Source organism: Balaenoptera musculus, chromosome 13, assembly GCF_009873245.2.
Source record: "Balaenoptera musculus isolate JJ_BM4_2016_0621 chromosome 13, mBalMus1.pri.v3, whole genome shotgun sequence".
NCBI lineage: Eukaryota > Metazoa > Chordata > Mammalia > Artiodactyla > Balaenopteridae > Balaenoptera > Balaenoptera musculus.
The window spans coordinates 11,894,188-11,921,038 of NC_045797.1; the positions used below are offsets into that span (position 1 = coordinate 11,894,188).

A 26,851-nucleotide genomic window follows, 5' to 3' on the forward strand; every position below is an offset into this window, starting at 1 on the left:
CCACGCCAATTGTCCTTCTGGCCACTTCGCTCCCAACACCCCATCACAGCTAGCTCACTCCACCTCAGGACCTTTATATGGAATACTCTTCCCACTAGATAATCAACCTCTCTCACCTCCTTCAGGTCCCTACTCAAATATTAATTATCCATGTTATTAGTGAGGCTTTCCTCACCTCCCGTCCTTAAAAGATCTACCTCCTCCCTACCATCCCATCCTCTCTTCCCTCCCTAACCTGCTTCCATTTCCTCCGTGGCAGTCTCAGTGCCTTTTTCAACCTAAAGGAACTAGAATACCCCAATGGAGTTCGCTGCTCTATTATGGTCTGTAGGATCTTCCGATGTAAATCAGGAGACTCCTTATCCTTCACCGCACGTCTTTTCTACCCAAAAGCGCCTAACACGTGCAGTGAGAATGACAAATGATCTCCGTCCCCTAGGAGCTGACTGCCTGCAAGTGCAAAGCGCTATGGGGCCGCAGGCGGGTTCCCACCTGGCCGGAGGGGCCGGGGCGCAGAGAAAGAGGAGCATCCCGGGCCTCCCTCGCCGCCTGGGCCCCGCCGCTCCCCCCGGCCCAGGCTCCCGGCACCGCTGGCTCCGGCGGCCTATGAACCGGGCCCCATCCCCGGCTTCTAACCCCTGCCCGGGAACGACCTGTGGGCGCCCGGCCGTCGCACCGGCCCGGCCGGCCCGACGCGCTCCCCTTGGGACCTGGCGGCCCTGCCCGCGCAGCCTCCCGAAGGAACAAAGGGGCGGAACCTAACTGCATCCCCTGCATTCAAAGCATGAAAACACCGGGGGTCACCTTTGGTCAGAGTCCGTGGCGGGCTTCTTGCCGAGAGCCGGGTTGGGGGGTTTGGAGAAAAGATTCTCAAAATCCATCATTCTCGTCAGAGCCCAGCAGCTACCGACGAACAGGCACGGCGTGAGGAGAGCGCCGCGCACCACGAGGAGGACGCCGCGCACCACGGGCAGGACGCCCCGCGCATGCGCTTTTCCGTCCCCGGCTCTGCGCACGCCCGCTCTCGCCCTCGCCCCCCGCGGCCCTGCGCAGGCGCCGTTCTCCTTCCGGTCGTTTGCGTGTGTACTTCTCGACACGTTATCTCAAGTATTTAGTAGAATTGTAAAACTTAGTCCTCCTTTATTTCCCTTTAGTGAAAACTCTTCGATCGAAGTCACGGTGTTTCTAAGGCATGGTAGCTGACGTTTATTTGAGCGCTCACTTTGAACCAGGCATCATTTCACATTTTCGCTCACCTAATCTTAACAACAGCCCTTTAAGAAATACACTGTTACCTCCCACATTTTCAGATGAGTAACCAGAGCGGTGGACTGATTTTGCGACTTGCAGACTCTTTACAATCTAATGAGATTAAAATAAAGATGACTTTAAGGCCGAAAAGTCCACTGAAAGTACCACGTGCTAAGAGAAATGGGTGAAGGGGGTCCAAAGGTTAAAAAAAAAAAAATTGATTTAAATTAATAAATAAGTAGATAGGTAAAATGTTTTTAAAAGACGTCCAGACTTTAGGAGTGGGGTCCGGGCATCAGCGGGTTTTGGGCAGTTCCCTAGGTGATTCCAAGGTTGAACCTGGGCTAATTCAACAGGTGGGCTTAAGAATGAGCAGAGCCAGCTGTGTTCCTGACCTGGGTAAGCGTCCCTCCATTTCTTGTTCCCTGTTCTGTTTTTTTTTGCTGTGTGAGTTTTTTTTTTGGGGGGGGGGGGGGATGGTGTCTGGGGTTTTTTTCCCATCTGGTTAATGAGAATGGAAATGCTTGTTCTGCTTTCGTCTCAGACTTGTAGTAAGATCCTGAGAGAAGAGACTTGAAAGGCTTTGAAAAATGTCAAGCACAGAATACACCTAAGATATTTGTTGTTTTTCCTCGTTCTAAGTCTCTGCCACAGTGAGGCCTTGGAGTAGGGTTGCCAGGTATCACAAATAAAAATACCGGAGACACAGTTACATTTGAATTTTGGCTAAGCTACAAATAACTTTGTTACATTTTAGTATGAGTACGTTCCAGGCAATATTTAGGACTTATACATAAATACGAAACGCTTGTTTGTATTTTATCTTGTCGCCTCTTTCCCTGCTGCAACAGAGTGAGGGCCCTGGGCTTTTCACTGGAAGCTGCACACCTGCGGGGCTACCTTTGTTTGGGGGATTTTTTTTGTTAACCATCATTGTGAAGGAAGGCATTTCTAAATCTCTGATTTAAGAGGTGGGTCCTGTGTAGCCAGCCCAAGCCAATAAAGGGCTGTAATGAGTGGTTGCCCCTCTGCCCTGCCGGTCCACTGATTCTCACTGAGTGGAGAGTTTGCTTTTAAAATTCAATGAAGGGGGGCTTCCCTGGTGGCGCAGTGGTTGAGAACCTGCCTGCCAAGGCAGGGGACACGGGTTCGAGCCCTGGTCTGGGAAGATCCCACATGCCGCGGAGCAACTGGGCCCGTGAGCCACAACTACTGAGCCTGAGCGTCTGGAGCCTGTGCTCCGCAACAAGAGAGGCCGCGAGAGGCCCGCGCACCGCGATGAAGAGTGGCCCCCACTCTCCGCAACTGGAGAAAGCCCTCACACAGAAACGAAGACCCAACACAGCCAAAAATAAAAATAATAAATAAATAATAAATTTTAAAAAAAAATTCAATGAAGGAATATCCATTTATTTAGATTTTCTTTCATTTCTTTCATCAGAGGTTTGTAGTTTTCCTCATATAGATTATGTACATATTTTGTTAGATTTACACTTGAGGGTTTTTTTTTTTGGTGCCAATGTAACTGATATTAAGTTCACATTTCAGTTGTTCATGGCTAGTATGTAGGAAAGCAATTGACTTTTGTATATTAACCTTGCTTTAATTGCTTGTTAGTTCCAGGATTTTTGGTCAATTATTTGGAATCAGCAGTTGCCAAATGTTGGGTTGGGGGTAGGGTAGGGAAGGAGGAACGAATAGGTAGAGCACAGCAGATTTTTGGAGCAATGAAACTATTCTGTATACAGTTATGAGGGACACGTGTTATTATGTATTTGTCAAAACCCATAGAATATACAACACAGAGTGAATCCAATGTAAACTATGGATGTTAATGTATCAATATTGGTTCATCAATTGTAACAAATATACCGAACTAACATAAGGTGTAAATAATAGGGGAAACTGTGTTTTGGGGGGCAAGGAAACTTTGGACTTCTCAATTTTTGTATAAACCTAAAACTGCTCTAAAACAAAGTCTATTAAAAAAGAGTTGATAGGGGGCTTTTGTGAAATGAAGATGCCCAGGGTTAGTTGGGGGAAAAGAGGTTGGATACTAAGTGCCAAGAGGATTCAGAAGAGCAAAAAGCACATTGGTTGGGAAGGCTTCTTAAAAGGGGTATATTTGAGCTTGGTCTTGAGGTAATTTCCATTAGAAGAGATGAAGTTAAATGGGCATCACACGTGGAGAGAAACGTATCAAGGCAGGAAAATAAAGTACACGTCTGAAAAATGGGGAATTGTTTAGTTTTGCTTAATATAATGCCAGTATAAGGGAATCGTGGGAAAAAAACCTCAAAAGGTAGGTTGGACCAATGATAGAGAGCCTGACTTGCTTCTCTTAGTGAAGGACTGTTTGACTCCTGGCAGGAATCAGGGTCCACTTCACAGTCAAGACAAGGGAAGTTCTTTGAAGCCAGAGATCTTCCCCAGAGAAGTTGTACTTTCCCCTGTTGTTTATATTATTGGCAGTCACCTTCCTTTGTACATGAATCATTACTAAAAATTAAGAGGAAAATTGAATTAAGCTACCTTTAGTATCCTTTCATTGGAGGAAAGTGCTGTATTTCAAAACTCACATTATAGGACTTCCTGGCGGTCCAGCGGTTGAGACTCCACGCTTCCACTGCAGGGGGTGCGGGTTCCATCCCTGGTCGGGGAGCTAAGATTCCAAGTTAAAAAAAAAAATTATTACCATAGATACTTTTTCACTTAAAATGTCCAGCATACAGCAAAAGATAACCAGGCAACCAAAGGAAATTAAAGTGATAGGTTAAAAAAAAAAAAAAAAAGCACAGCAAAATCAGCAAGCAAGAAAAACTGACCTGCAAAGGCATCAGATACTAGCCTTTTCAGATAAAGACTATAAAAAGCTATACATATGTTTGTGGTAGATGGATTCCCAAATGGCCAGTAGCAAAAATGATTGTAGTGGTTATGAATATTTCATCCTCAATTTGATATAAATGTGTATGAGTACACATACATGTGTGTGAAATATAAATATGTATATTTTATATAATACATGAAATCTTCCCCTCTCCCATTCTCCTACTAACACATGATATATTAATAGCAGTTAACTTTATATCTCATTACTCAAGTTATTTGATATGAAAGGAGTGTGACTGAGCTAAAGGAAAAACTAGAAGAATAAACATCACTCAAAGATGGAAAAGAGAGTTTTTATCCTTTTTAGGGGAAAGGGTTAATATGTTTTTGGCTGAACATCGTGTAGCTGCATCATAATAGGCAAAGGCATGACTTTGCTATTGTTTTTATTCTGGATGGAAGTTAAGTATGAGTTAAAGTGGTACACATGGGTGCCTAGTTGAAAAGTGTGTACATGGTGGTTTTCTAGTGTGTCACCTCAGCTGGGCTGCTCTACGTTTTGCAGGATTCCTGTCCTTGCATGTTTCCAGTTAGAATGGGCTATCAGAGAGATTTTTGCACAAAATTTGGAAGGTGGAAGTGAAACAGCAGTCATATTGTTTTTATACTCAGGAAGTTACTGCAGGGGTGACAGATGCTGGTGCAACACATGCACGTTATCATTTATCTGCTAGTTCACCCTGCTGAAATGGGGCAACAATCAGACCTTCAGCTGACACACCTTCCCACAGATCTTCCTTCAGCTTCTCCAAATTCTGGGCAAGGTATGTTTAGCTCCATGTTGAAAGGCACAAGATTCTCCTTCAAAGCACCCACATTATAAAAGTTGGATGTGGTGAGAGACTAATACAGGTTCTAGTTTGTCCTTAAGGATTCCGATTCATTTCTACTCTCCTTCTTTACATCCACCTTCCCTTCCTGAACCCTTGCCTTGAAGATCTTAAGTTCTAGACTCAGACAAAAACTTTACAGAGATTATTTTAAACAGTTCCCACAATTGCATAAGACCAACTGCCTGTAAATCTATCTATCTCATAGTGATTCTGCTTCTCTGACTGAACCTTGATTAATAAGACAGTCTTTAATAGAAAACTAGACAGGGTGGAAGAGGAAATTAGTGAGCTGGAAGACAAGTCAGAAGAAACTATCCAGAGAGACCCCCACCTTTAAAAAAAGAATCTACAAAAGAGGCTATTAGAAATAGCAATAATAAATCAAAATGTCTAAATATAATTAACTTTAATCACGAGAAGAGAAAGAGAACAAGGTGGAGGAAATGTTTGAAGAGAAAAGGCTAAGATTTTCCAGAATTGATGAAACATACCAATGCACACATCAAGACACTCAACAAATACCAAGCAAAATAATTAAATGAAATTCATGCCTAGACACATCATAGTGAAACTGCAGAAAAGCAGAGAAAAATTTTAAACCAGCCACAGAAAAAACAAGTAAGTGTGTCAAAAAATTAGATGGATTGATGGATGGATAGAGGGAAATATAGATAACCAGTAGTACACTAAGGCAAATAGAGTAAAATATTAACAAAGTAACAAGAAACAGAAAATTGTAAGAAACCACTGGGGATCCAAGGGTAATGGTGGAGTTTGCGGGAGGAGGTGCTACTTTTAAATGTTGTCCATGGTGGGTGTCTTGGGCTTGGGATGGGGGGAGCTTGAGAGGTTCGTGGGAGGAGAAAATAAAAAATAAACTTTTTTGAAACAGAATCACGGACATTTGAGGGAATTTATATTTTCTTAAGCATGCATGGGATATTTATAAAAATTAATCATGTACATAAAGCATCAATACATTTTAAAGAATAGATATTATATAGACCATGCCCTAGAACACATGATAGTTGAGCTAGAAGTTAAGGATGAAAGCTTTGGGCTATGAATTTCAGAGCAAGAAGCCAACAGGAGCCTGTGTTTATAATGACTTCTGTGAGCACTTGCATCAGTCTTGGACTCCTACCTCCAAATATCCTGTTATTAAAGAAACTTAAAACCTGTTTTTAGTTAAGCCATGTAGCTGAGTTTTCATTATATGCAGTCAAGTTCAATTTTAACTGAGTAAGCACCCTTGACCCCTATTAGTATTCTGATAAATGCAAACTTCACAAGTGCAAATTATTAGACTCTAAGCTCCATGAGAACAGACATCCCAAGTAGTTTATCCACAACTCTGTGCTCAGAAAATAGCACAATATCTAAAGCATAGTGACATGATCAATAAATCCTTGCTGAATAAACAAATCAGTGAATCAGTTCTCCTAAGATTAAAAGGTGGGGGTCAGGGATATATAGAGCTCAGCACATACCATTCCTATTATTGGAAAAAACAAACAAACAAACCCACATTTCTACTGCAGGTGTACATAAGTGATATCCTAAAATAAAGACTATTTTTTTTTTGTTTTTTGTTTTTTGCATCAGAAAATGCTTTCACAACTGCTGAGAGCTGCCTCTGAGTTCAATATCTTTGGGGAAGAATAATAAAGAATTTGGAGGAAAGTATTTAAGAAACAGGCTTAAGGAAGTTCTGATGACTTTTTTTTTTTTTTTTGGCCGCACTGTGAAGCTTGGGGATCTTAGTCCCCAGACCAGGGATTGAACCCTCGCTCTTAGCAGTGAAAGCTGGGAGTCCTAACCACTGGACGGCCAGGGAATTCCCCTGATATGATTTATTGACCTCTGAATTCTACGTTTGAGACAGACACCTGAAGTGTACTACGGACGAATCCTGACCTTTTCCATCTGAGGCTGTCAGAGAGCATGAACTAGAGAAGGGACCACCGCCGTCTTTCCCGGAGATGGAGCCTGCCATGTGTGTCAGTATCTTAATCTCATTGGGAGGCAACATTTTGAAAGCACTTTTGCAAAGCCTGGGCTAATATCCAGGTGCTTGTTTTTCTTTGGAAAATTTCCAAAGAATGTGATTAAAACAGGTATTTATTTGTAAAGCCCCCCGCCAGAGACTGGGAGACAGGGGCTTATCTTCCTGATGATTACATTTCAAAGGAATGGCTTCTAGGTCCTTGAGAAAGACACTCCTGAATTGTAGGAGATACAAAGGTACAGGGGGGTTAGGGGCCTGTGTCAGGTGTTGGCTAGAACAAACAGTAATTCTCCTGGCAGCATTGAGCTTTCTCAGATGGGCGTTTTAATGGGAGGTGAGAGTCCTCCTGAGGGTCTGGTCTTATGCTGCTAGAAGTCATGCTACAATATAGCTGTCTCTTGGGGCGGAGGTTTCCCTGGAGTTGTTATGTGCAGAGAGTTCTGCAGTTCTTATGGTCCCTCTTTCAATGTTAGGTAACATTTACGAGGTTGAAAACTAATGATCTCGTTTAATCTCTGTGATGAATGCATGCCTTCTTAATTTAGGCAGTTAAAGAAAAGGTGAGGAATGCTGAGCTTGGATTAGCCCTCAACTTAAATATATCTTATCTAACATCTCTGAGCACTTTTAGATTCGAAGCACATAGCTTCAAAGGAACACCACCTCCTGCCCTCCATACCACCCACATTGTCAGTCCCTTTCAGTTACCCAAGGGAAAAGACCAGGGCCTGACGCCCTATTAAGTGGTGTACATCAAGGGTTAGGAAGGAGGCTTTTCATGTAGTGAGAACTGTATTCATTGTTCCACACCACGGCAAACCAAAGACCCTGAAGAAAGTTCGAAAGAGATCCTGATGCCCCCAGATATAGGGGAGAGGAAAAACTGAAATGCAAAGAAGGAACAGCAACTGTTTACCTCAGACGTCCTCGGAAAACTGCAAAGAAATCTCTCCTAATTAGCTACAGTAAGATCTAAGTAACATAGCTACAATAGAGACAAAGTAGAGATTCTAATGTAACTCCAAACGCTCATATAGCTGCCTTTGAAAGTTTCCTAGAAATGTATTATGTCCAAACGTGGCAAGTGCCTCCAGAATTATCCATCAGTGTACATCTCCTGTCAACGGCTGCATTCAACTTGGAAAAAAAGAAAAAAGTGCGATTTTTTTTTCAATACACATATCCACATTTTTTAATTGAAAATTTAATCTAATTGCAATTGCTTCTAAATGCACTGCACTTATGCATCAGCAAAACACATTTACTCAAAAGAAGTAAGATATTTGAGAGGATTAATCAATCCATCATGTTAATAAAAAACAAGGACCTTCCTTCAAAACTAAGTAGCACACTAAACAGGCCAAAATGTTGTCATTAAAAATTCTTTTTCTAAAGATCACATTCATAAGTGTAAAGAAATGTAATAGCTAGTTGTTTTTATTTATAAAATATTCGTATGTATTTTGCATATAAAATATCAACGTTTTTATGAAATAATTCAAAACCTGTATGATTCTTTTAACGATTTTTCTGTCATTATTAACTAATAACCGGGTAGGTAAATTTAGTATTAAATATCAGAAAAAGTTACATGCCAAGTTTTCCTCACAACGTGATTCTGAGTATTAAACATTACAAAAAGAGACATTCGCTACAACCTTGAACGAGAAAGTACATTTCCCCATTATTTAAGCAACCAAGGTTTTTTTTTTTTTTTTTTTTTTTTAAATGACGACTCAAAAAAAAGAATAAATGACGACTCAGCAGCCGCGAGTTATTACCCCACCCGGGCTCACACCCGCTCATGGCTTTTAAGGGCCCGTCTGTTAGGGCACGTCTGAAACTCCCCATCACTGGGAGGCGGCGTCTTGCAGGGAAAACCGCGGACCGCCGCGGACCAGCCCTGGAGGCGCGGAAGGACTGCAGGTCCCGCGGGACGCCACCCCCTCCCTGAACTACTCCAGGCGCCGCCCGGCACCGCCATCAGAGACTGCCTCCTCCGCCGCTTCGCAGGGGAAGCGTGAGAGCTCGCCCCCGGAGGTGATTGACGGGGCGTCTCCTCCAATGGGCGGCGCGCTCGGCCCCGGCGGGCTGGGCAAGGGCCGCGGCACGCGGAGGAATCTCTCCTGCCCTTTAGTCCCGGGCTAGGTGTTGCGGCAGGCGCCATTTTACCGAGTCGCCTGTCGCGGGTGCCGCCATGTTGGTGAGGAGAAATCACCGTTACGGCCACTGTCCAAATCCCCGCGTCGCTGCGCGCCGCCCGCCCGCTCCCAAGCCTCAGCCACCGGCGGCGAATAGAGACTAAAGCGGCAGCGCCGGCAGCGCGGGGCCGTGGCCCAGTGTTTGCAGTTAGAGCCCCACCTCTGTGGCGTGGTTGTTAATAGACTGGAAAGTCTGTGTCTGTGTCGCTCACTAGTAACCGTGAGTTTTTACCACTTCGTCACCTCCCGGCGGCGGCCGGGAGCAGGTACCCGCAGGCGGCGCAGGGATCCTCCCCGCGCCCCGCCGCCGCCGGCCTCGCAGACCTGCCCTCCAGCCCCGCCCCGTTCTTGACCAAACATGACAGACTCTGAACATGCAGGGCACGACAGGTCGGGAACCCTTCTTGTCTGTCTTTCTGTCGGCTGAGAGGAGGGGTCTGGGGCGGCGGGAGCGGGCCGGGGCCGCGCGCCTCCTGCATGACTTAGACGTCTCTGTGTGGCTCCATCCGTCCCATGACGTGCGCCCGGATGGAGAGCCCGGGGCCCGCGGCCGCGGGGAGGCCGGCCCGGCCGCGCCCGCCTCCCCGCGCGGGGTCCTTCCCGGCCGGCCCCGCCCCCGGCCGCACGTGCGAGCCCCCCGCCCCCGGGCGGGCTCGGCGGCGCCGGGCGGCTCCCGCGCGCCGGCTCGGGGCTGCGGTCCAGCCCGCGCTCGGAGGAAGCGGTTCCCGGTGCGGGGCCCGGCGTCCCCGTCCGACGAGGACCCGCCAAGAATTGTCAATAACTGGTGATTTATTTGACTACTACCCTAGTACACTCCTAAAAATAAACATGTGTGGTTTTTTGGTCTTTTTCTAGGAAAATTTTAAGCAGCTCCTAAAGGCCGTGTATCTGTACAGGCTTACCCCTCGCAATTTGAAATGGCAAGTTTCAAATGTTAACACAAAATAGTTAGAGACTTTGCAAACCTGAGTGTAGCACAGATCTCTCCTAAAGTAAAAACTCCATGGATCGTCCAGTCTAGCCCGATTTTCTAAATACTGTGATGTATCATTTGAACATTTAACTGAGATTCTGATTTTTTATCTTTACTATGGCTTAAGAGGCCCATTCTTCGTTCCGTTTAACGGTTTGCGGATATTTACTATTTTAAATAGCGCAAGTAGCATCCTTAAGTTAAGGTTAGGTTTTGAATTCATATTGATATCCATCTTAATCGTTAAAAAAGAAAGGGTGGGCTTTCATTCATTAAAATTGCTGGAACAAAATCCATTGCATCTGATTCTTATTTAGAAAATTTAAAAGATCCAGAACCCGGCAGTTACTCCCTTGTGAATAGCATTAATCAAAAGTATACATTGTACTCTAGGCTGTATACAAATTGCTGAAGTTTTACCTGTGGAGTAATGTGACCTGTTTTGGTAAAGTATACCAAACACTTTTTTTTTTTTTTTTTTAAATCCAAAAGCAGAAATCACAAACATTACTGAAATTCGAAATATCGAAATATCTGGCAACTTTGAGAGGGATAAAAATGTTATTTTAACAATCTTGGTACCGTAATAATAAATGTAGACGGCCAGAAGGCAAGTTAATTAAATGTGTCGTAATTTTTAGAAAATCAAAAATGCTCTTAAAAAAAATTATGGGTACGTACGCTTGCACTTGACACATTTTTCATGATTATTTTACATTATCCTGTTATTAAAATGAGAAAATTCTTGGAATGGGTTAACTAATAACCTGCGAAGTTTCCCACTCTATCTGTGGACAAACCAGTGATGGGGTTTTGCTAATGCAACCTAAAATTCATTCTTTTGTGTGAAAGAAGGAAATCTGTTCTCCTGTTAGTTCACAGAGCAACGTCAATATGTAGAATTATGTATTATACATAAGGAAGCAACCATGTTGCCAAATTCAGATATCGAATTAATTTTCTAGTAAGGAACTGTGATGCCAAACTTTAAAAAGAATTTGAAATTTTAAAACACTGAATTAGAAATTAAAAATAAAATTTTAAATAATTCTTTGTAAGATATATAACCAGCTTGGTGGTAGGAAGTAGGGATTAAGCAGTAGTGTATTTAGTCTTTTTTTGTTTTATATTAGGATTAAGAAAACTATTTTCTAGTGATTTCTGAAGCAAAAAGATTAGCTCTGTTTTAATTTATCCATTTGTTAAGTGGCAGTATTATTCTGAGGCAAGAAGGTTTATCTTTTTCACACCTTTTTTAGTCAACCTACATGAAAAACAAAACAACTATATCTAAAAACAAAGTGAACTAGGATTCAGGAGAAGTGGTTCTAGCTCCAACTTTGCTACCACTTAGCTTTGTGAACTTGAGCAGGCTTAGTTTCTTAATTGTTAAGAGGGTTGTATAAGAATTTTTCGAGTTCTGCAGGATCAGTGGTTCTCAACCTTCTCTGGGGAGCTTTTTAAAAAATGTTGAAATCGTTTCCATTGGTCTGAGCTTTAAGATTTTTTAAAGCTCCTCAGGTAATTCTAACATGTATCAAATTGAGAACCACTATACTAGATCAATATTAGCTAATCATCAGAATCACTTTGAGGAATAAAGATTTTTGTCCTGTCCAGAGCAACTGAATCAAAATCTCTAGGGGGAAAAAAAAAAAAATCTCTAGGGGAGGATTGTGGTAATCTGTATTTTTAATGGGCTCCCTGGGTAATTCTTAAGAAATTTGGGAAAAAAGGACTAATCTGTGGAATCCCAAAATATTCTGTGCTTTCATATTATAGTTATTTTATACTGTAATAAAAGTTTCCGTGAATTAGATGGAGAAGATATATGAATTCTGGTATTTGGAGCTTGGCATTGTCTCAAGGATATTCTTTTTTTGTCATTTTTGAAAATTAAGATACTGCGTGAGTGCAGGAAAAAAGTTAAATCTATGATTTTTATTTACAACTGGTATAATTATACAAATTAAAATATTACTATGATGGTTTACATGAGAATTAGATTCTACATATAAATGGAAATTCACAGAATGCACAATTTTTTCTTTTAAAAAAGTGTTTTCTTGTACATGTTTTATATGGTGAACATATTGCATAAGATTTGTTTGCCAAATGAGTTAACTTTAAAAAAAAATACCCATTTGTACTTTCCTTTAAATATTTTCATGCCTGGAGTGAAAACATTGTATTTTTATAAAGTGTTATTAATATAAAAATACCTATAAATGAACTTGTGACTACGTAGACTGTTAGAAGAGGACTTCTGCATAGATCTTTAGAATTAATTAATAGAGGTGGAGAAGGAGTTGGAGCAAGTCAAAGGGAGATAAAGTTCTTGTCACTCTTTGCATTCAGTTCTTCCCTTTCATCCAGTTCTCTTAGGCACAGCTCCAGCCACCTAGCTTTATATTTCAGCTGGATGTTGACCTAATTAAAACAACTCACAGATAACTCTTAAAGGCTAAATACTATGAGGCCCTGTTCTGGACACATCTACAGTTGAGAAGGAAAGATAAATATATGCCCAAGTAATTGTTACATTTTTTGAAATATGCTAAAGGTAAAAAGTTTTAAGGGCCTACACTGGGGAATAGGATAATTTTAACATGATCAGTATGAGAGCTTGTGATTCTCAGAGTCTAATTGATAGGAGGTATGGGTAATACTTTCCTTTGGGAGGAAGTTATTCTTTGCCCACGATGAACAACCTTCCCCTTCTTTCCCTCCTCTCCCCGCTTTCCTTCCTCATGTAAACCGAGATCACCAAAACTCCAGCTAGTCAGAATTGTAGTAGTTTATATTTCTCCTTCCTTTCCCTCCCCCACATAGCGATTGAAACCTTACACCGGAGAGTATGAAGAGGTGAGGGTGAAGAAGATGATTACACTTTCCATTTGTAACAGGGCTTTCCTTTGGCTCGCACATTAATTCCATGAGGTAATATAGTATTGCGATGTTCAGTAATTTCTCTGAGATCCCACAGATAGAGCCTAGGTAAGAATCCAGAATGCAAACTCCTACCTGCAGTGTTATTTTTAACTCTTCATTAAGTTTGCATGGGGAAGTAATCCAGTAAGTTCTAGCCTTTACTTCTTGAATTGTTTGGGATTGAAATGTGGTATATTTAAGAGAGCTCCGTTTTCTGAATGAAACCTTGGTTGTGATCCTAGTTTTTCCTCTAGCTTGGTTAATGCTCTCTTCTTTTTCATGATTATTTTTCTTATTTGTGAAATAAGGTGGTTGAACTAGATCACTTCCAATCTCCCTTCCTACTTTAAGAAGTCAATAATTTTCATTTGAAAAGTTGCAGATGCCTTTTCTTACATCAGAGTTCACTTTGATGTCCTACACAATGTCTGGTTTTACAAACAACCAGTCAAATCATTATGCTGTACACCTTAAACTTACACAGTGCTGTATGTCAATTATATCTCAATGAAACTGGAAGAATGAATAAATTAACTAATTGCCTAGTGAGGGAAGGCATTGACTCCAGTAAACAAGAGATTGGTAAATTTCTCAAATTCACAGAGTAAATCAGTGGGAACTCAAATAATCTGACTCCAGAGCCCACACTTTTATGGTAGAATAGACATCTTCATCACATGAGAGTGTATATATACATATCAGAATGCCAATTTAGTCATGTAAAACGAGTTTTTAAGGTGTCCTAAGTTAATTATCATTAAAATTATAAAACCACATAAAAATAACAATCTGTTTATAAAAGTGGTACAAAAATAACCTAGATTTAGAACTCATGATATTCAATAATATACATATGTTGCTGTTTATAATTAACGTACTTGAATTCATTTGGTCCATATAGAAAGAACAGATATTAATGTCTTCATTTTATGTTGCCTCCATTTTGTCATAAAGATAGGAAATCTGATATCAGATGCTAGGTTGGATTTGGGACACTTGAAAGTTTTTTTTGTTTTGTTTTGTTTGAGGTATCACTTGATCACAGGCAATTTCATCCTAGTTCATTATAAATTCATCTTATATGACAAAGGGTTTTTCTAAATCTTAAAACATTAAAAATTGAATTTATAAAGAATATTACTTTCACATTATTTTAAAAGGGATTATGAAATCAATTAAATTAACTAACTTAAATCTACAAATTTTTAACTATAGAAAACACAAGTTTCAAACTATTAAGGGAATTCATTGAAAATTCGTAAGAGGTCAGAAGAACCGATACCTCTTTTTTTTTTTTTTTGGCTGTGTTGGGTCTTCGTTTCTGTGCTAGGGCTTTCTCTAGTTGCGGCGAGCGGGGTCCACTCTTCATCGCGGTGCGCGGGCCTTTCACTGTCGCGGCCTCTCCTGTTGCGGGGCACAGGCTCTAGAGCACAGGCTCAGTAATTGTGGCTCAGGGGCCTAGTTGCTCCGCGGCATGTGGGATCTTCCCAGACCAAGGCTCGAACCCGTGTCCCCTGCATTGGCAGGCAGATTCTCAACCACTGTGCCACCGGGGAAGCCTCAGAACCGTTACCTCTTTGCTTGGATTTTCCTTGAATACTTGCAGCTGACAATAAAATGTTAGATCACTAGTACTTGTGTGTGGGGTTAAGTTCTTTATAACCTCTACTCTTTGGCCTATAAAGGAGGTTGTGGGTTGATTTCTTTTCTACACCCTTGGAGTACATAGGAGTCTGGTTTAAAATTATGTTTTGTGCAAGCAAATGAAAATGAAATAGAATAATGCATCTAAGTTAGAAATACCTACATATTTGACTTTATATATATTACATATATATATATATATATATATATATTTTTTTTTTTTTTTTTTTTTTTTTTCCGAATGCCAGATGTCCATGTGTGAAAACCAGTATTTGACCAAAGCTAGGGCTGAAGCCATAGATTAAACTTTTGGAATATATGAATAAATCTGAAATATTGTCCCTCAAATTATTACAATTTATTATTAGAAATTTTAGTGATCTAATTTTTAAAATAGGACATTACAGTACAGTAACAATTTTCAGCACTGCCTCTTGTTAGGTACTCCTGTGATTACTGTAATGCACATGATAGTGAATGGAGGGTCATTTTCAACTGAGATTAGTGGAATTCAAGATAGTTGAGGGAACTTTTTTTTCCTCTAACATTTTCTTTTTTATATATTTTTTAACTCTCTGGGGCAAACATGATTGATTATGTTGCACATAACTGAAGTTTTTTCTCCTCATGAAGTTTTGAGGTAGCAAAGTTAACTTAACATTCTGTTTTTCATTTATCCACAAAAGATGTGAATTCCCAAATGGGATTTTTTTTTCTTGAAAGATTTATGGAATTAAATAATTAAAAACTAAACATGGTCTTTAGAAGTTATTTTGTTGAATGTTATGAATATTAGTATGCCAAATAATTGAACAAAGTTAGAATTATGACATATAATTTCTATTATTCTGCTTTGCATTTTTTATTTAAATTTTTATAATTATTTGTCAGTTCAGAAAGGATATAATATTCTTTCTAAAGTCATCAGCTAACTCACTCTTGCAGTATTATTACTCTATTTTTCTATTTGACTACTTGAAAATTAATTTGTACGTAAAATAGCTTTCATAATCAATTGTGACATTTTTCTCTTGCATTAATGTACATTTATACTTCATCTAATTCATAAAATGTCAATATATATATATAACGCACACAAGGAGATTCTAGTTCTAAGTTGTACCTAAAATACCTTCTTAACTTGGAAAATGAATATTCAGATACTAACAGTAAATTCACTTGACATGGCCTTTTAATATATGACCTTGTTACACTAAACTAATAATCACACAATCCCTGATCATGTCACATTCAGGGATACCAGAGCTGACTTGAAGGAGGCCAAGGCAGAACGAAGAAAGGTACTTTAGTTGGATACTTCAGGCAAAGCCTATTTTGGATTTAAAAAATATATATACTCCCACCACACTCCCCAAATCCTGGAGCCCCAGTTCCTCATATTACAGTTAATCTGGTTATCAGTTAATTTGGGGTATTGGACACTTATATACCAAGTATCCTTTTTGGATATTATTGGGTCACAGGCAGTTTTACCCACCTCATTATAGATTCATTCAACAAGACTTCTTCAACTTCTGTTTTGATATCATGATGCCTAGAAGATTGTTTTCTGGCTTTCAAATTCTAAAGGTATTTTATTTGCTGAGATTCATTTCTGTTGGATTTCTAGCTTCTCTGGTCAATATCAGAGGACCTAAATCAAAAGGATAAATTGAAAGGGAATGAAAGTAAATTAATTTTAGCTTAGTGAGATAGCAAAGATAGTGAATGAAATACAAAAAAGAATTTTAGGGTGTGGCCTAGTGGTTAGGATTCCGGGCTTTCACTGCCGTGGTCTGGGTTCAGTTCCTTGTCGGGGAACCAAGATCGTGCAAGCCACATGGCAGGGCCAAAAAAAGGAATTTTTAAAATGTAGTCTCAAAACTATGGCAAGCTAATTCAGTTTTAATTATGTTATAGTCTCTGCTCATGGCATAAAGGATGTTTGAGGAATGATATGGTTTTCCTTCATGATGTTAAACATACAAGTTTAAGGATGTGTTAAAAAAATTTAATTTCATAAATTAATACACAACAGTACCTATTCTGGCTGGCATTGGATGGGGGCTGGGAATTAAGCATTAACAAAGATTTTATCAGAAACCAAGTTTGTGAATTTTTTGGAAGGAACTCTTAAAAAACATGGCATGCCTTCCTGTCTTACTAAATAGACAGTTACTGATTTAGCTTTTTCTTAGTTACTTAGGATCATCATGAATATGTATTGTCATTATAATCGCTCTGAATACTAGGTATTATACTCCATCTTGTGTCTTGCTGCATTCCGGAGACTTTGGAAATATGGAAGCTTTCACACAGACTGTCGTTGCTAGGTGTTGCTTAATGATAGGATAAGTAGAAATACCCTCAGGAACAGACTCCAAACTTAGTCTACCCCAGATTCCTTTCTGCTTCTACTTGTTTCAGATAGCTTTTCATTGTTATTCTCTGAAGGAAAATAAGAGAAATTTCCCGTTAGAATCCATGCTCCTTGGATTTATAACCTTTCCCAATTTCTGTGGAAGTACCTGTAGTCTAGCATACCCATTTTATTCAAATGCATGTATTTCGAGTAGATCACAAGAAGAAAGGAAACTTGTTGAGGGCTGTCTACTAGGTACAGTGCGAAGTAATTACCTAACTTTATCTCACTTAGTCCTTAACTCTGTGCTGGTAAATTGATTCATTACATTTTGTAGATGAGGAAACTGAATATTAGAGATTGAGATCATTTGTTCAAGCTCATATACCTAGAAGCAGAATTTGAACCCACATCCTTCTGGCTCTAGAACCTTTCTTCTTCTGCCCTACTATGATTTTTTTTAAGTATTCAGTTTTAACATATCACAAGTTTAAAGCATTAAATAGTCCTTTTAAGAAATCTGTTGCTGGTTACTTTTCTTGTTTAACACTCCTACTTTAATTTCCAGGTTCAGGTGACCTCACTTTGCCAGAGCCCTGGGTCCTCATTAAATAAGAGAGGTTTTTTGTCTGTTTGATTTTGGTTTGGGTCAAAGCCAACTACCTTATTAAGTATTACACATTCTTTTCTGGATGTTGGTTCTTAGCCCTGTCTTGTTAATTGAATGGCAAACCTTAGTAATAACATAGCAATTTTCGTTTCTTCCAACATTCCTCTCTTTTCTTCCCCTCTCTGACTTTGATGTAGAGAATTTCATTTGGTAGGCGGTTACCTGAACTGCACCCCTTTTTATCAGCTTGCTTGGAACCCTGAAATGAAATAGGGAGACCCATTTTCCAGCTCTCATGATTTGATCAAAACTTTTTACCTCTTTTTTTTAATCTGTTCAATAAAAAAATTTTCCTTTGAGCAGTTAAAAACATACTATTCAATAAAAAGAAAACCCTATAGCATCAGTCCAACTGGTCTAGCCTGGTGGCTCTGTTTCCTGACAAACATTAAAATAACTCCTGTGGAATTGAAGTAACTCACATTTACTCTTTTTTTAGTTAATTTGTATTGGAGTATAGCACATTTACTTTACATGTCAGAAATGCAACTTCCAGACCGCAACAGTTTCTCTGTATCATCTCTTAAAATACCACCCAAATCTTGTGTTGATGAAGTTTCTTTTCCCCCAAATTTTATTACTTTAAACATACAAAAATGTTGAAAAAATTTTTACAGTAAACACCCTCATGTGCTATCCACCGTTTGGTACGGTTCTTAATCTCTGTATCAGCTACTATTAAGGGGTTTAGCTATTTGCAGTTTCTTCCTAAGACCAAACACATGTTGTGACTATTATAGCAACAGGGTTAAGAAAGATGGGCCTGGGAATCAGACGGCCTAGGCTGGGTTCTAGCTCTGTCATCTACTAGCAGAGTTAGTTAAGCTTTTTGTCTCCTTTCTTCACCAGTTTAATGGGGATAATAATAGTTACACTTGACCCTTGAACAACACTGGTTTGAACTGCGTGGGTCCACTTCCACTTGGATTTTTTTTTCCAATAGGAAAGACTACGTACTACACGAACCTGGGTTGGTTGAATCTGCAGATACGGAACCATGGTTTTGAGGAACTCTGATATAGAGGGCAGACTGTAAATTACGTGTGGAGGGTCGGCACCCCTAACCCACATGTTGTTCAAGGGTCAGCTGTGTTTCATAGAGTTAACATGAGGGTAAAATGAACTGACCCAACATGCCTGGCACCCTAGTAAGTGCTCAGTAATTGTTAACAATCGTATTATATGATGATGTAAAAATAATTTTATTTTTTCACTACAAATTTGGATTGAGGTGTTATTTTACTTCAGAATTAATATTAGTTTATCATGAACACATTAGCTGGAATTGAAGATAGACAAATAGTGAAATAACTAGATGACAAAAAGTATAGATGAAAAATTGCTGAGAAATAGAAGTCATATATCCATAATCCTCTGATGGCCCCAAGCTTTTGAAAGATTCTGTTCCAGGCAATATTTTGGCCTTTATGGGGAAACAAAGTTAACTTATTACAGCTAAAATGGAATCATTTACACTTTCTGTTTGCTCATATCTAGATTTGAATGCTTGCAGGACTAAGACAACCTGGTACTGTAGTGAATGGGGACTTGTAATGCTTCTTTAAAAGATAACCTTTAGTTTTATTTGTATTCTCTATTGTTTTTCTCTATTTTGTTGATGTATGTCCTCACATGTATTATTTTCACTCTTCTTTTCAGTTTACCCATTTCCAAGTGCTTTAGTTGAATGTATAGATCATTTGTTTTTAATCTTTGTTATTTCCTGAAAATGTGTTTAAATAAAAGCATAAATCTCCCTCTAAGGACTCCTTTTCTTTGTTCAAAAGGTTTTTAATTTAATAACTTCATGGTGTACTCTGCACCAAATTTATACTGGGAAGTTCACCAGGAAGTTACATTGCTTGAATTTAGATGTTTCTTTATTATGTTACTGATACATTCATTACTGCATCAGATAATTATAATAATGCCTTCTTTGAATAATTTGAGGCTTAAATGATTGGGATTACGTGCTGCTATGATAGAGAAGATTAACATATTATTCATTCATATCCTTACTATTTTTAAGGGAAATCTTGACCCTATTCAAAGGAATGGTCTCAGCAATAATGAGGTGACATTTTAAAGGTATAAATCATGGGAATGTTTGTAATATTCACAGAGGACTGCCTGAAGGATAATAGTCTATTCATTTCTCGATATTAGTAGCTTTCAGCTAGTTTTTTTTTTTTTTTTTGCCTCAAGACTGTTGGAGAAAAAACATTCCTATCAGTAACAGAGTGACTGTATTCGAGTGGAGTGCATCTAGTATCAGCATCTCCATATCTGTTCCATTCTTCTTTTGGACTCACATTGGATTGTTGCAGTGGCATCCTGCTTTTCCCGTATCTGTTTTGTCTCTCCTCTAGATCTGTTTTTCACGTTCAATTAAATTTGTATTTCAAAATGGAGATCTAATTACAATGCCTCCTTTCCTGGAAACAATTCCAGTGTTTTTTCATTTCTCTAGGATAAACTCCAAACATGCCCGAAGCCCTGCATGATCTAGTGCTACCCATCACTCCAGTATAATTACGAACCAGCTTCTCCCCTTTCCTCTATGATCCGTGACACTGGCCTTGTCTCCGTTCCTGTCTCACTTCTCATGCAAAGAAATTTTGCTCATCCTATTTTCTCTGTCTGCCAGAGGGCCTTCCCTACCCCTGTTCTCCTAGGCTAACTCATCATCTCAGTTCATTCATGACTTCCTCAGGGAAAACCTTCCAGACTTCCCTGACAGATGATTTTTCCCTATTGTGTACACTCATAGCACTTTTACCTCCTTCATATATGGTTGTTATATTTATTTGTGTGATTCTTTGTTGTCTGTCTCCGCTATCACTAGATTGAAAACTTCATGAGAGAAGAAAGCCGTTATCTTTTTTGTTTACCATCGTATCCCCAATTAAGACAGTAGTGAATAAATATGTTGAATGAATGGCACTTTTTTTTTTTGCTGGGAGGGCAGAAGATTCTTACAAGCATACAGACAGTTGTGTACTTGGACAATATTACTTTGTTTTCCTCATATAATTGCTTCTTCTCAATTGAACTTTGGCATCATGCCCTTGGTTCAAATTGGGGTATGCTGTAAGTGATAAGCTGTTGTATGGACACTGTTGAAGATAGTGTCCATTGTGTCAAGTACTGCCCATTGTATCTGATAATATTGTCTTTATAAGGACTCAGAGGAGAAATTTCTCTCCCTTCTCACTCCCAGAAACAAAATTGTGCTGCTCTTGAGCAACGGATCTGTTCTTGTTCTAAAAGCACTGTTGTCTCATACCTTATCCTGTTTCCTAAAGCTCAGGGTCAAATTTGCAGCTTACATCTAGAAATTAGTCAGGGATTTCTGGCATGCCACTATGTAAACTAATCTTAGTCTTAGCGTTGTTTTAAGATTTAGAATTTTAACTGTGATTTATTTACATATTTTATAGTTTGTTCAATAAAAGTGTCTATAAATAGCTTCCAAGGAATAATAGAACTCTATCAGAACCTTAAAAAAAAAGGCAAAATTAATCTGTTAATCTGCTTGCTGGCTAAGAAACAAGTTCAGTGTGTCTCTCCATGCTGAAAGTGGAAGGGATAAAGAGGAATATAAAATGTTTATTACATATTGGGAGGAATTCTAGGTATTAAGTTCTGATTGGTTCATTTGGGAAATAGAAATTCTTCCTTTTGATTTTTTTCTGCTTCTGTCACAAAAGCACAGGCATTGCTTTATGACGATGTCTGAGGAGGGATATGAAAGTGTCTGTTAGGCTCAAGGACACACAGTCAGCACTTTTTTTGTATGCACATGTTGGGAACTTGGCAGAGTTTTAACAGTCTCCCCTTGTCCTACTCACATAAACAGCAAGTTAACATGTACGCTACGATCTTGTAGGAACTCTGGTTAAAGGCCTTGGCTTAACTGAGTCCCTTTGTTTTCCTTCTGTTATAAAAATAAATTTTTGTACCATCTCATGAAATAACAGCTGTGCAGTAGCATATCTGACTCTGGAGACCAGGCATGGAAAGAAAAGTAAGACTATCGATGACTGTTAAAAGGAGAAACTGGAAGGCACTTGAGAATGATGACCAAAGATTCCTCACTTGACCAGGAGGTCAGATGTTAAGGCTCCTGCTGAGCCCACATTTGATAGCCAAGTTGTCTTTTAGTTTGAGTATAGATTGGTCAACTTTCCTTATGGAATTATTCCATAAGAAGCAGGCAGTATCAGCCATATTGTATATTTTTCTTGGCTTGCCAGGAAGAAGTCCAGGGCTATGCTGTTACCTACAACCACTTGGATCAATGACTTTAGTTTGTTGTACTTTTAGGGCTTTACAGTATTATTTATTCTTTCAGTCAATGTTAATAACACATTTTTGATATATTTTTCAAGTTATATGACCCCCTTAGTTGAAGATAGAGCCCTAAGGATTCTAGCTTTAAGGGAGTAACAGTTTTTTTGTTTGTTTTTTTTTCTCTAGGGAGATCAGTGTCCCTTCAGACACTCCCAGAGAAGCATGGTCTCCTGAAGGAGATAGGAAGGAAATATGTAAAGATGTCTAATTATTACATTGTTATAAATACTTTATATATGCAAGTTAGGTTTTGATGAAGTAAATATGAGAAAGCATGTTGTTGATTCAGGAAATAAAGATTAGAAGGGCCACATATAGTTTTAAAAACAAGAGCAATTACTTGTAACAAAAGTAACAAAGGAATTCTCAGTTTTCTCTGGGGTACAGATAACATACATAGAATTAAACAAAATTTGCAAAGGTTGTCATAGGACTATGAAGGCTATTAGGCTAATTAAAATATATAATTTTGCCCATATATTTGTACAAAAATCCCATTCCTGAAGGAATTTGTATTTGGGTTGAGACTTTGACTAAGTTCTAAGACTGGCTTGGGGAGTAAAACAAACCAAGTGAAAATTGCCATGTCTGTAGATAGTCATAAAGCGATAAGCTGAGTTTCTGCAAACCAATACATTCCAGAGGGTGTAAGAATGTATTGGGTAAAGGATAAGGATAAAAGTGATTTGAAGGCTGGTAGGTATCCAGATTTTACCACTGGTAATTTGTAAAGACAAACTTTTTCTGAAACAAATGGTGATAAACCATCTAGGATGCAAATGTTCAAGGTCCGGTTTGGGATAAACATAAAAGCACAAAAACTCAAGTTAGGTAGCTCTTCCATGACCCCAATATGGCCAGCCAGTGTTTTCCTTGAGGGGAAATACCTAGTTTTGGAGGTATAAGGTAGGGAGTTACGTTAAGGCTTAATCAAGAGGATCATACATAAGCTATACAGATTGAGGGAAACAATCAGAGTAGGCATGGGCAAATCCTAGACCCAAGCAAGTTTTTTGTGACACCTGCTTACAGGTTCAGTGTGTAAGATTCAGAGAGTTTATTTCATACATAGAAGACAAATTCAAGATCAGCATGGGGTCAGCTTCTCGTGTCCCTTGTCCTACAGGATAACACTGAAATCAAAGAGGGCAGAGGATCATAGGTAATGTGAGTGGTAGGGCACTCTTGTTGCTGAGGAACAGTTTCCATACTGCAGCTACGCAGTTTTTTTAGCCTGCAGCTGTACACTTAGGAGTGGGCAAGGTGGAAAATCTGAGTCCTCACCGGAAGCAGGGAAGGTGGATGAGAAATTGCCTTATAGCAGCCTCCCACGAAATAAGGAGGTGGGTGAGAAATAGCCTTGCAGCAGCACCTATCTTTCCATACTTTGGGGGGACCACAGGGCGTCTGCTAAGGTTTAGGTCAGCCTGTGGTTGAGCCTTGCCTGTGTGGCCTATGTGGAGACATGTAGGGCTGCCAGGGTGCTGGTACAGAGCAGTTCCCCTACATTATCCATGGTAAGGGAGAAATGACAGGATGAATTAGAACAAAGCATGAAAAGTGCTACAAGCAATAATTTTCAAGCATCTAGAAAATTTGTGTTCTCTTGGTTTTAGGATGAGCAGTCTACTTCTATAAACTTGTCTACTCTGAAAAATGTCTTTTTTGTAGTGATCATATCAGCTTATCCCAGGAAGCTTGTGTTCATGAGTAATATCTTTGTAATATCATCCATCAGGAGCACTTGTATAGTCTTTTATTGAGGCTTTTGTGTTTCTTCCAGAAGACTCAGTTTCTGATCTGTAGCTTGTAATAGGAGACTTTAGGCAAGCATAAAGAAAAAGCAGACAATACCTGTGGAGGTAAGACTGAATGGTTCAGGTTAATTTATTTTAATAGCCAACAATATCAAAATGGAGAAAAGTAGAATTCTCTATTGAGGCATATCAATTTGTAAGGATTTAGTGACTAGTTACCTCAGAATAAGAACAGTGAGGGCATTGACCAGTTTCAGAGTCTTTAATTTATACTACAGTGTATTATGATTTTCTCTAGTTGTCTCCAGTCTAGATATTCAAATCTAGAGATAAAATCTTTTAAAATTTTATTTTGTTATTTTTTAAAATGACAGCTTTATTGAGATAGAATTCACCTTTTAAAGTATACAATTCACTGATTTTTAGGATGTTCCAGAGTTATGCAACTGCTACCACTATCTAATTTTAGAGCACTTTCATCACTCCTAAAAAAAACTCTGTACCTATTGACCATCATTCCCCATTCTTCCCTCTAGTCTAACTGTCCTTATGGATTTGCCTGAGAGAAATTCTTTTAAAAATAATTTTGTTTATTAACTGGACAGTTATGTACATGTCTGTGACATGAATATGACTCCTTCTAAAAAGGACATAATCATTCTATTATTTTTACATTAATAAAAAGTCACCCATATATGGTTGACTTAGGAACTTTTATTTTTTATTTATTAAATTTAAAAAAATTATCTTGGGTTTAGTAACCACAACAACTTTCATAATAGTGTTAATTCAAAATCTAGAGAATGCCAAGCACTCTTAATTACTTCTATTATCTCTTCTATTTTTGATTTTTCACAGAGCTGGATTAGTATCTGATACATTGGTAGGTGCTCAATCAAGAAAGCTTTATTTTATTTTGGTGGCAGAGCTAGAATTAGAATCCAGGTTTCCTCCTACTAAGTCTCTTTCCATTATGCCACACATGCTTTCCATATATGCCCAAAGGTGATTTTTTAAAGCGTTGGAAGCAGCTCATAGAAGTGTGGATCATTGTTCTTCATTTCCTTTTAATCTCCTTTTTTTTTTTTTTAAATTAATTAATTAATTATTTTATTTTTGGCTGTGTTGGGTCTTCGTTTCTGTGCGAGGGCTTTCTCCAGTTGCGGCGAGCGGGGGCCACTCTTCATCGCGGTGCGCGGGCCTCTCACTATCACGGCCTCTCTTGTTGCGGAGCACAGGCTCCAGACGCGCAGGCTCAGTAGTTGTGGCTCACGGGCCTAGTTGCTCTGCAGCATGTGGGATCTTCCTGGACCGGGGCACGAGCCCGTGTGCCCTGCATTGGCAGGCGGATTCCTAACCACTGCGCCACCAGGGAAGCCCCTACTCACCTTTTTTGTAACCAAACATAAATTTACAAATTTAAATGTGTTATTGCATGAATGTTGAAATGATAAAGAGGCTAAAGGAAAAGAAAGAAAAATTATAAAACTTTAAGTGTTTTATGTTTAATAACAAATATAAATTCCCGTATGTCACAGGTAAAGAATTTAAGTAAAGTAGAACACAATTATGTGCAGCATTTTCAGCTTGAGTACTTTATTTAAATAGCTCTAGTCAAAAATGCTAATTATGAATTAGTGGTTTTAAGGTATGCTTTAAGGAGCTCAAGCTGGAGGAAAATGGTGGTAAAAGAAAGGATGAACACCTGTAGATTTTGTTGTTGTTTGCATTTAGATTTTACATATAGACAGTAAAATGCACAATTCTTAAATGAATTTTTAAGAATTGATGAATTTTTACACACGTGTATATGTAGTAATCACCATACCCATCTATAGAGAATATTTTAACATCCTAGGAGGCTTCTTAGTACTCCTTTTTTGTCAGCTATAACCCTCCAAGAGGTAATCGCTGTTCTAACTCACATCACCATAGATTAGTTTTGCCTGTTCTTGAAGTGCATATAAATGGAGTCAGACGATAGTCCCTTGTGTCTGGCTTCTTTTGCTTATGTCTATAACATTCATCGTATTGTGTGTAGCAGTACAGTAGTTAATTTTTTTTGGCTTTATAGTATTCCATTATATAAATAAAACACTATTTATCCATTCACCTGTTCATGGAGATTTGGGTTGTTTACAGTTTTTTACCATCATGACTAAAGCTGTTAAAAAACTTTCTTATACTTGTCCTTGGGTGAATATATGCACTCATTTTTCTTGGGCCATAGGTATTATAGTGTTATGAAAGCTCAAAACTTTTTAAATTAAAACAGCCAGTATGCTGAACCTGCCTCACATGAAATTTTCAAGTCCACCTAAATAGACATATACCTCTGATTTTATGATGGAAACTGGAGAAAAACAACATTGACTTCACAGTCAATACAGGGTGATATTATGTGCCTGTTCTATAATGGCAAGGGTTATGGATATTTTACATTCAGTCATTCAGTAAAAAGCAGGGCACCGTGCTAGGGGTTAGAGATACAGCTATGAAAGACACAGTCATATACCCCGCTTTCACCAACCAATAAGCAAGTCATTCAAACATAACGTGTAGAGTGCAGAGATAAAGAAATGAGAATTATTAGGGGAGTGCTTAGGATGGAGCAGCTCACCTAATCCTGAGTAGTCAGTGGAGGCATCTTGCAGGAAGGGACATCTAAACCGGGTCCTAAAGATTGAATTGGACTTAGCCAGGTGAAGGAGGTGAGAGGGTGGATGTTGAGAGGAGCAAGGCAATGAGAGTTTTTAAGGCAATGTTTAAGGCTTGGGGACTTGAGGAATTGAAATTAGCTGGTTAATCAGGGACTCAATTATAAAGGGCCTTTTGGAGTCAAGGAGTTTTGACATCATCCTCAGGTCAGAAGGGAATCACTGATACTGTCTTTTTTATTACGGAAAACTTCAAACACATATTGATAGATTGGTAGAATGAATCCTCATATACACATCCCACAGTTTCAGCAATTAC

At 39.1% G+C, this 26,851-nt stretch overlaps 2 protein-coding genes across 5 annotated transcripts in view; one reads left to right on the forward strand and one right to left on the reverse strand.

Moving 5' to 3' along the window:
* ZC3H8 (zinc finger CCCH-type containing 8) overlaps window positions 1–971 on the reverse strand; it is a 29,496-nt gene extending 28,525 nt beyond the window's left edge. For all 4 annotated transcript variants that reach the window (XM_036873716.1, XM_036873715.1, XM_036873714.1 and 1 more), the window contains exon 1: window positions 805–971. In XM_036873716.1, the coding sequence (XP_036729611.1) occupies window positions 805–884 (80 nt within the window). In that variant the 5' untranslated portion in view covers window positions 885–971. The remainder of the gene's footprint in view (window positions 1–804) is intronic.
* An 8,191-nt stretch (window positions 972–9,162) lies between these two features.
* The window catches only part of ZC3H6 (zinc finger CCCH-type containing 6), a 52,702-nt gene continuing 35,013 nt past the window's right edge, over window positions 9,163–26,851 (forward strand). The window contains exon 1 of the mRNA XM_036873201.1: window positions 9,163–9,575. Coding sequence (XP_036729096.1) covers window positions 9,544–9,575 — 32 coding nt within the window. The 5' untranslated portion in view covers window positions 9,163–9,543. The remainder of the gene's footprint in view (window positions 9,576–26,851) is intronic.